Source organism: Leptonychotes weddellii, chromosome 9 (genome assembly GCF_054177405.1).
Source record: "Leptonychotes weddellii isolate Sample4059 chromosome 9, ASM5417740v2, whole genome shotgun sequence".
Taxonomy (NCBI): Eukaryota; Metazoa; Chordata; class Mammalia; order Carnivora; family Phocidae; genus Leptonychotes; species Leptonychotes weddellii.
Window position 1 is genome coordinate 10,086,330 of NC_138377.1, and position 10,494 is coordinate 10,096,823.

The window sequence follows — 10,494 nt, forward strand, 5'->3', positions numbered from 1 at the left end:
GACTGGGTTCTTGGTTCCACAGTCCATTTTGGCCTATGTTTATCCCAGTGGAAAAATGCCATACCGTTTTCATTATTTTAGCTTTATAATATACTTTGTTATTTGGTAGAGCAGGAACACTGAGGGAAACAATCTTTGTCACTTTGAAAGGATAAAGGTGCGACTGCTTAGAATGATGCTTTTTACTTTCACAAGTGCATAAGCTCATGTTTGTAAAAATAATCTCAAAAAAGTTTCAACGAACCCAAAGAGGAAGGATAGGACCAAAAAAGGAACAAGAAACAAACGTTTAAAACTTACCACACAATTTCTTCATCATATATGAACTGGAAGGCAAAAGAAACAAAGGGTGGGGGACATATTTATTCCAAAAGAACACACACAGACCCTTAAGCACTCAGAGCTCACACACAGTGCCTTGTTATTTTTACACAAAGCTGGGCTCCTCTCTCCATTTCTGGGTTTCTCAGTGGCAGGTGACCTCTCCTTAGTCGAAACCCATCCCAGCAGATGCGACCATGTGTGGCTCCAGGTTAGCGTGGGCCTTCCAAGAGAAATGGCCCATGCTTCATTACGCTCCAGGTCACGGATGGGGCCAGCCTGGCAGACACACAGACTTGCTGAAATCAACACTCTTAAAAACTGAAAGACACCCATCTGTTTGTCTCCCTACAGTACCTACCTATCTATGGTACTCGTGTATATGGGAGGGAAGGGATTTTTTTTTTTTTAAGATTTTATTTATTTGAGAGAGAGAGCATGAGCAGGGGGGAGGGGCAGAAGGAGAAGCAGACTGCCCACTGAGCAGGGAGTCCAACTCAAGGCTCGATCTCAGGACCCTGGGATCATGATCTGATCTGAAGGCAGATGCTTAACTGACTGAGCCACCCAGGTGCTCCAAGGGATATTATTTTCTTTAAATAGAGAGTAACCTCTTTGGAGATTCTAAGGGCAAAGGACCCACTTGTACTATTTGAAGGGAGCCCCGGGCTGATGGTGGGGAGGCACAGTTTCTGCAGAGGGCACAGTCCTTGCCCCACAACCCCACCCAGAATCTTGGGCACAGACACAATGAATGATGCCTCTGTGGTCCAGGGGAGGAGTCCTGGGAGCACCACCAGCCAGGCTCAGTGTGGACAGGAAGGTAGAAGGCTACACCCACCAACTGATCTTGGAGACCAAGGGGCCCTGCATAGGATGCGAGGAGAAGCCAGGGGACCCACGGTGCCCCTTTCCTGGCTGTCATGGCGGGCAGCACACATGGGAGCTGCCATGGGGAGGCCATTTCTGAGAGGGGTCATCTTGGCTGGGCATCACCGTGAGGCTCCCCAAACTCCAGGCTCTGGGGGAAGTAGCACTCAACAGAGAGATGCCCAGTGCCCGCCGTGGGGAACGTGAGGACATTTGAGGGGGATATTTTTAGTTTATACAGCCCAGTGGAGGGCTACTGGCATTTAGAGGCAGGGTGCTGGCCAGGTGCTGACCAAGCTAGAACATGTGAAATACGTCTATCAGAAGGTTTTCCCACATGTGGCACACATCTTATTTAAATGTCTGGCTAAATATTTAGGCAAGTGGCGGGGCGGCGGGGAGGAGGGAGACCTGAGCCCAAAACTTAACTCCACTGTACAAATCAAAGTACTTTTACACAGTTTTAATAAATATGTAATTCTCCAGTGAGGTAGCTATCATGCAAATGGAGGGGCAGGGGGACTTGGCTCTGCCTAGCGGTTTATCCGGGGTCATTCATAATTTTGGAAAATCATGTCATCAATGTCGGCACCACTCACGGGGTCCAAGGTGCCCGCCCCGCACCGGGCCTTCAGTCTGTGCAGGTAGATTTCAGGCTCAGAGATTTTTCCATATGGGGGCAATGGGTTACATCATCTGGGGTTCTAGCATCTTCTTGCCAAAACATTTACACACTGAAAGATGTATTCTTTTATTATAAATGACTTTTGTCTTTGATAGTTTGGGCATCATATTGATTCTTTTTTTTTTTTTGAAACCGTGTACAGGTGAATTATTTTATCTATAACTTTCGTTTTCAGGATTGTGGTAGGCAGGGGTCCCAGTAACCCTCTGCCTGACATGCATGCCACTGCACCTGTATCTACAGCCTGGACCTAGGGACTGGCTTCTAACAAACAGAATATGGCAAAAGTGATGGGTTATCACCTCCTAGATTAGGTTACAGACTCGCTTCCACCCTGGCATCTTCTCACCCTTGCTCTGAGGAAAGCCAGTTAGCGTGGTGAGCACTGTACTGAGGAGCGGCTGGCCAGGAAGGACTGGAGGAGGCCTATCTGCAGCCCCACCAGGGATCCCCAAAGCGGATCCTCTCCCAGGGGAGTTGTATACCCTGGCCAACATCTGTGAGAAGCCCTGAAGCAGAGGACGCAGGTAAGTCACCCCCAGATTCTGATCCATAGACAACAAGAGCGAGAAATACTTGCTGGTTTAGGCTGCTGAGTTTGGGGGAAATTGGTTACGCAGCAATAGAGGATTCATACAAGGGATGGGACTGCCCTATACAGTTGGCTCTAGATCTTGTAAGGTTGAGAACGGTCTCTCTGGGGCACATTCCAGAAAATCTGGGCACACCATGTGCCTCTGCCCTCATGCCACCGCTTGAGTTGAAATGGCTCCCCTGTGGATGGCACACTCCTCAGCAGTAGCCTGCGTCATATGCTTCAATGTCATGTGCCATGATGTCACCCTAGCCCTCGGGGGACCACAGGGGTAATCCCCCTCTTCCCCCCCATACTAACAGACCCTAGAAATCTCTGTTCCAGCTCTTCTGCCTTTCTGCTGTTCTCCCAGGTGCCCACAATGCCTGCCTCTAACCAGCCTCTCTCTCTCCTGCTCTGCAGTAAGCGGTGAACCCAGAAACTCTGCTTCTCAGGCATCGGGCTCTAAGTGAGGCTCTGAGGGCCCCTGAGGAGCAAAGTGCTTGAACTTAACCGCTCGGACCATGTGACACATGCTTTGACGTTTCCCAGGCCTTTTTGAATTCAAGGTGGTCCCTGGATTTGCTCCATAACCAGGGTGTCAGGTATGAGGTTTTCAGGCAGGGGAGGCACGGTGGCAAGGGGATGGATCAATTATGGCACTGGGGACAGAGACAGGCAGGGGTCCTGTGCCCGCACACGGGCAGGGGGTAACTCACAGCAATGAGCACGATGACAGAGAGGGTGTAGTACACGGAGTCTCGGCACACAGCCCACCACGTCAGACGGACCACCTGCCAAGCAAAGGGCTGTCAGCTGCTGCTGGTTGGGGAGACTGGGGCGGGGGGTTGGTGCGGGGAGTGGCTTTCTCGCCGCCCCCTGAGCCCTGCAGGTGCAGGGATGTGCCCATGGAGCTCCTCCTAACTGTGCCACCAGAAACAAATCTTTCCTGGCTGCTCAAGGCCGCCCAGTGTTCTTCACTATATTTGGGGAACAGAACAAAAGTACAGAATGTTTGTAAGTGATGGCCAAGCTCCTTCAAGGTAACAGCTCATATCTCACAGCAGAAGCCCAAGGTCAAGGCAGAGGCCAGAAGTACTTGCTTTCCCCCTGATGCTGGAAGCTTCTGGTGGTAAACTAGCCGCACACCTCTACCTCCCTTGGCCAGGTAGGGCCTACTCATGAGTCTCACTCTCTGAGGGTGAGTCTAATGTCCCCACAGCCCTGACGACCAGGAAGATGCTGATGGGGTATCAGCAACAGGTCAGCTTCATGCTCCTTGCTAAGGAGGCCAAAGGCAGGGCTCAGATATTTCCGGAATCTAGCTCAGGGTCAGGGTTATAGGAGGTGCTTCTCAAAGATCTACTGCTACTGAGTGAACGCTCACCCTCGGCCCGGACAGCAGAGCCGACACTGTCCTGCCCTCGGATCCACTGGTGCGGGATGTGGAAGGAACGTCAGACGCCACTTGTACCCGTGAGGACCTGGGCTCGGAAGGGGAAGCTGACTTGCTCAGCCTCATTCAGTCGAGGGCGCATCTAAGGGGCGGCCCTGGGTTCCCCCACTGCTGTCCCTTAGATCACTCTACGAAGGGAGACAAACCACTGACCTGCCCCGCAAATAATCCACAAACGCCAATTATGCACAAGATGTTGAACACAGCAGAGCCCACGATGGTTCCAACTCCAACGTCTCCGTGGGTGATGAACACGCCTGGAACGGGAAAGGTGGAAATCCTCCTGGGCCTGCCCTGCCCCTGACCCAGGCTGCTGTGAGGTCTGTGTCACCAGCCCCATGGATGGAGGGAGTTGTTCTTACCACCACAATGCCTGTGGGGCTGAGGGGGACGGCAAAACCAGAGAGGAGACAGTGTCCTGGGGACCAGCTACTCCACTCCCCGTTTTTTTTTTTAATAGCTTTATCGAGATATAATTCACATGCCATAAAACTCACCCACTTGAAGTATATAATCCAGTTTTTTTGGTATAGTCCCAGAATTGTGCAACCGTCACCGCAATCTAATTTTAGAACATTCTTATCACCCCCAAAAGGAACCCTCTCCCCACCCACTCTTCACTCCACCACATGCCCCAGGGAACCGCTACCTTCTGTCTCCCCAGCTCTCCCGTTCTATAGTTGAGAAAACAGAGGCTCCGAGCTGACAAATGCCCTCACTGGTCAGGTGAGGGGGGGTCTAGACCCTGGGTCCCTGGCCGGTGGGATTTCTTACCAATAACGGAGGCAAACAGCTCGGGCGTTGAGCTTCCTGCAGCCATGAAGGTGGCTCCAGCGACGTCTTCACTCAGATGGAGCTTCTGAAACGGAAGTGACCACAGACACTCAGGCTGGGAGGTGGGGACAGCGGACACACTCAGCGGACACTCCTGCGGCCCCAGAAAGCGTGGGGAAACTGCTGTGGCCTGAGCGGGCCGTGTCGCCTCCCGGCACCCCAAGCACACACCTCCCGCTACTCTGTTGGCCACCCCACCCGGAGTCCCCTGTCCCCTTCCCCTGTCAGTTTCTGCTCACTCTCCAAGCCCCTAAATGAGGTCTCCTCTCTAGGGGTACACCCAGAGACACCTGTCCCCTGGGACAGGTGAGAGAGTCTGGTCCTCCAATTAACGAAGCACAGATCACCCAATGAGGGTCTGAGGATTATGCCCTTGCCTTCCCCACCGGACGATGAGGACAGGTTGGCCTTTTGTTCAGCCTTGGGTTGCCAGCACCTAACACAGAGTCTGGTACGCAGTGGTGCTCAGCAAGGAGCCACCTGCAGGGCCCACGCAGACCCTGGGTACCACGCAGACTTCTCCAGGAACCTGGAGGTCCCAGATGCACAGTCTGGCCCTTGCATTCCAGAAGGCCTTCTCCATGGCAGACCCAATGCACAGCTGCTCACGGAGACGAAGACCCAGACACCCTCTCTCAGGGGATGAGGCAGCATGAGGTAGGGCTGGAGCTCTGTCAAGACACACTCTGCTTGGCAAGGCCGTGCTCCAGCCACAGAGGCCAATCCTCTGATCAAGAATGTGGTGCCGGGGGCTTTGGATGTTGGGAGAAACCACAAAGATTCTGGATCTCCCTGAACACCAACCTGAAGGCACCTTCTCTGTGGTGCTCAGAAGGCGTCTGGGCAGGGCTCGGTCTCCTCCTGCATCCACCTTCCAAAGTACCCTGGGCAGCCTGGGGTTAGCACAACCTCCCTGCTGACCTTGCTATAGGAAGGGGTCCCTCAGAGGGGTCGGAGCTCTGGACTTCTGTCAAGCGCTGACCCCCCAGGGCAGAAGCCTGGCCACCCTAACCTCATCAACCAGGAGAGGGTTCCACAGAAGATGATCTGCCATCAAAGCATCTCCAGTATCTTCTAGCACAATACAAACCATGCTACATCCTGTTCTGTCTTTGCCTGGGCTACTCCTTCCTCCTGGAACACCCTTCCCTGCCCTCTCTGCTTGGAGAAATCCTCACCACTGCTCAACCTTGGACCAAATACCACTTCCTCCATGAAGCCCTCCTAGGCTTCTCCCCAACAGAGACACTGCATCCCTCCTTTAGGCTCTTCAGTCCTTTGATGGCTCTCACTGAGCCCCTTCTAGGGGATTTGCCCATAGATCCAGGAAAATCCCCTCGCTCACGTCTGTGTCCTTACAGAGACAGGTAACCTGGAGGGGCACTTCCACTGGGCACTGTCCTGTGCATTGGTCGCCCATCCCCAGAGGACATTTCCTGATTCTCTCCTTACGCTCTTTGGCCGGCTCAACTTACTCATTGACCCACCGTTCGGTCTGAGCCGGTGAGAGGTGGAGAGGTGAGCAAAGAGAGACAGGGGGAGGGGAAGGCCTTTGCACACCTCTGTCACATCCCTCACTCTTCAGGAGGCCCAGGTCAAAAAGTCCCTCTTCTGTGCTTAGCAGCATGGAAGCACCTGTCCTAACCAGCTCTGTCTCCGGCTGCAGATGTCACAACAACAACATGGCCTCAAACAGCTGAGAGATTTCACAGGGACAAAGTGTGCCAAAGCCCAGAGCCATCTGCACATAGTAGGTGCTGGAAACAGAGGTAGTTTTCCTTCCTTGGTTAGAAGCCAAGGGTAAGGCAGAGCAGAGAGACACACTGGAGCCTTTTTTTTTTTTTTTTAAGATTTTATTTTTAAGTAATCTCTACACTCAACGTGGGGCTCGAACCCACACCCCCAAGATCAAGAGTTACATGCTCTACCAACTGAGCCAGCCAAGCGCCCCAGCACTGGAGTCTTGCATGTGAGGAGAGAGAAGACAAGAAAGTCAAAAGTTCACAAAACAATTAGGAGAAAATGTCAGCCTGCAAACATTGGACCAAAGGGTATTCCCTGCTCAGCCTCGGCACCCTCCTCCAAGACACAGATCCCCACCTGTACCTGCCACCTGCTGCTTCGGGAAGCCAGAGGTTCTGGGTGCTGACTGCCCACCAGGAGCCTTTCTTCTGCCAAATCGGGGAGAGGACATCCTCTGCCAACTCTACTCTAGGGCTTTCAAAGCCAGGCTTTGCCGTGGCCCAATCACCACCAGAGTGCTCCCTGCTTGGTCCTTCTCAGTCTGGCCCTGACGTGTCCTATGTCCTGGGTCGCGCCAGGTCCCCTGCCTCCCTGCCCGGCTTTGCTGTGGGATCCCAAATCCCCTCTACATACCTCGCAGATCTTCTCTAGAGATGGAACAAAAAAGTCATCGCAGACTATGGCCAAGGCGTAGAACATGTACAGAGCCTGAGGAGGAAATGGGGGAGATCGTCAGCGAAGGCACCTGCTGCCGAGGAGGCACGGCTGGCCAGCTGTCGTGCCCCGGACCGGGCAGCCATCACCTGGCCAAGGCAGAGGCTAGATGCACGGAGAGAGACACAGAGGAAAATTCCAACACCAGAGAGACTTGCTCCCTCAATCCCCTCACGAGCAGACGGGGAAACTGAGTCCCAGGGAAGGGAAATAACGTGCTGGGCAGCAAAGGGGATGAGAGCTCAGGCCACGTGGTCTTGGGCTCCTTCCTCTCTTTGTAAAGCACCAGCTCTCTCCCCGGCACCAGAGTCTGCTCTTGAAAGGCCAGATCTAACACTCAGGGCTAAGAAGGAAAGCATTTAGAATCACCATTTTAAGAGTTTAAAATGAGAACAAGCCTGATCTTCCCCCTTCATTTTTAGTGGAGGCACCATTTCCTTCTTACCACCCGGCCACCCCCTTCTGGAATGAATGGCAGCTGGAGAGCCAGCAATTTCTGGAATGCTACCTAATGTTGGCAAAGGTTAAAATACACAAGCCATTCACACATGGAGGTTCATGGAACGAAGAGTCCAGATTCTACTGCTGATTCTAGGACTGATTTGCCATGTGACTTTGGATAAGTCACATCTCCAGGGCTCAGTCTCTTCATCTATCTGATGACAGAGTAAGGACAGATCAGTAGTTTTCAAATGGTTTTATATACAGAACCCCTCCCTGTCCTGTTCATCCAACATGGTTTCACTGAGCTCATCCTATGGGCCAGGCGCTATTCTAGGCATCAGGGATCCACGGCTAACCTGCCAGGAAATGCCTCTGCATCCTGTAACTGACCTTAGTGGGGCAAATAGGCAAATAACGTGTAACTGTTGGGGAAAGGCCAGTGCAAAGGTCCTGAGGTAGGAGTGTGCTTGATGCCCTTGAGGAACAGCAAGGTGACTAATGCAGGTAGACCAGAGTGAGACTGAAGTGGAAAATAGAGGATATGAGGTTGGAGGGACGGGCCAGGACCAGAGCCCATGGACAGATGGGACTTTGTGTGCTAAATGCCGAGGGAAGCATTTCTTTCTTCAAAGAAAAAGTGATATGGAGGCCCGTTCACAAAAATGGGAAGGGCTGGGCTGCTTCAGCAAAAACAATTGTGAAGTTGTTGGAGTAGCACACTAATGAATTGTGATTAAATAAACTGGAAGATGTATCAGCTGTGGCCAAGGCCTCTAAGGCAGGTGTCTACTGCAGTCCAGGCACGTCTGTCCCTGGATCTGACTCACTACCTTTTGGCGGGGGGGAGCAAAAAGAAACAAATACTGGGGGTTATGGGTGAAGGAGAGAGAACGAGGGGAGAGAGATCCTGCTATAAAAATCTCAGGATACAGACTTGAATTCACACCCCCAGAAGCTCCCCCAACATCATCTTCCAGGCAAAGGGAGGCCATAGCTCTCTTCATGGCCTTGGAAACACTTGAGAGAAAAGGAGGCCAAGATGGTTCCACACTGCTCTGGCAGGGCAACTGAGAAGCTTCCTAGCACTGCAGACAAAAATGGCTCCAGGGGCGCCTGGGTGGCTCAGTCGTTAAGCGTCTGCCTTCGGCTCAGGTCATGATCCCAGGGTCCTGGGATCGAGCCCCGCATTGGGCTCCCTGCTCCGCGGGAGGCCTGCTTCTCCCTCTCCCACTCCCCCTGCTTGTGTTCCCTCTCTCGCTGTGTCTCTCTCTGTCAAATAAATAAATAAAATCTTAAAAAAAAAAAAAAAGGCTCCAAAGCTTGAGCCTTTTCTTGCTCTTAAAGAAGGGGTCAGCAAAGTTTCTCTGGAATGGTCAGACAGTAAATGTTTCAGTCTTGACAGGTCACAAGGTCTCTGCCACAATGACTCCGCAGCCATAGAAGAGAACATGGAGGGGGTGTGGCTGCGGTCCAATAAAACTTTATTTATAAAATCAGGAGGTGGGCTAGATTTGGCCCTCTAGGCATCGTTTGGCTAATGTCAGCTCTAAAGGGCTCTGGCAAAATTCCTAAGGTGTTCTCAGGTTCAGGAGAAAAGGTTTTGTCTTGGGAAAGTCAAGCAACGCCAAGACTTTCCCACAGCAGAGCACCAGAACTATGGGATTAATTCGCCAAACCCACACCCTCTTCGTGAAAGAGGAGGGCGTGGGAAAGCCAGAGGAGCTAGGAAGATAATAACTCTATTACGGAAATACACAGGCCTGTCACTCAATATTTGCCTACAACCTTCATTTTCATTAATGGTTTATCCTGTTAATTAAAACTTCACTCACTCATCATTCTCAGGGGGCTACTATCTCTGCGAGAATCCTAGCTTTCGCTTTCTGAATTATCTCTTGCAAAGACTAATCCTTGGTGGGGCTTATAGAAGCAAATGGTGCTGGGTGGTTGGGGAACCTAATTAGAGGAAAATTTGCCGTGTCCCAAGTAGAAAAGCAAATCGCGAGCACTTTCGTTTCTCCACGCCACACAATAGGGCTGGCAAACTTTTTCTGCAAAGGGACAGACGGTAAATATTTTTGGCTCTGTGGACCACATCACTGCGTTACAACTACTTTGGGACTGAAGCACAAAAGCAGCCGCAGAGAACACAGAAATGATGGGGACGGCTGTGTTCCAATAAAACTTTATTTACAAACACCAGCAATGACTTCAGGCTGCAGTTTGCTTACTGCTGACAGAGAAGAACAACTTTTGCCTATAATTTAGGTTTGGACCCGCTATTTCTTTTTGAATTGGTATTTGAATTCCACCTTTTGTCCACCAAGGCTCATCTGAAGACAGGGAAATTTGAGAAGGAGTGCACCAAAGTTTTAAACCATAGTTATGTCAAGGTGGTGAGATTTGGGATGGGGGTGGGGGATCATGGGAATCATGACAGCAAGCACGCACAGAGCACTTCTTACATGTTTTGCAACATCTGGTGCACTTTACTCACACATTCACACCTGTTCACACATCTGGGAAAGATGCTGTCACTCCCTTTTTATGAAAGCAGAAAATGGGGCCCAGGAAGACTTGAAGTCCTGTCTTGGCTCTTGAGGTCACTCGCTGTGCCAGTCACCCGACATCTTCAAGATTCTGGGTTTTTGGTGGTTAAAACGGGTCTAGCGCCTGTTCTCCCAGGTACCTTCTTACGAGGACGGGACATCGTTGACACACTCCGGCTCAGCCGAGCTCTGCAGACACACTTCACCTGTATGTGGTGTAGGAACAGCCCATCCCACCCGGGCCACTTACACCGAGGATATGCAGCAGGACGGCTCCGTGTTGTCGCTCCTTGTTGGAGAACAG

The 10,494-nt window shown here is 51.7% G+C and overlaps 1 protein-coding gene across 1 annotated transcript in view; it reads right to left on the reverse strand.

Annotated features, from left to right (window-relative positions):
• The window catches only part of SLC24A4 (solute carrier family 24 member 4), a 58,201-nt gene extending 47,713 nt beyond the window's left edge, over nt 1–10,488 (reverse strand). Inside the window, exons 1-6 of the mRNA XM_081830043.1 lie at nt 10,441–10,488; nt 7,117–7,191; nt 4,681–4,765; nt 4,060–4,163; nt 3,170–3,244; nt 301–326 (exon numbers count right to left, since the gene is read on the reverse strand). Coding sequence (XP_081686169.1) covers nt 301–326; nt 3,170–3,244; nt 4,060–4,163; nt 4,681–4,765; nt 7,117–7,182 — 356 coding nt within the window. The 5' untranslated portion in view covers nt 7,183–7,191; nt 10,441–10,488. The remainder of the gene's footprint in view (nt 1–300; nt 327–3,169; nt 3,245–4,059; nt 4,164–4,680; nt 4,766–7,116; nt 7,192–10,440) is intronic.
• Between the last annotated feature and the right edge of the window lie 6 nt (nt 10,489–10,494).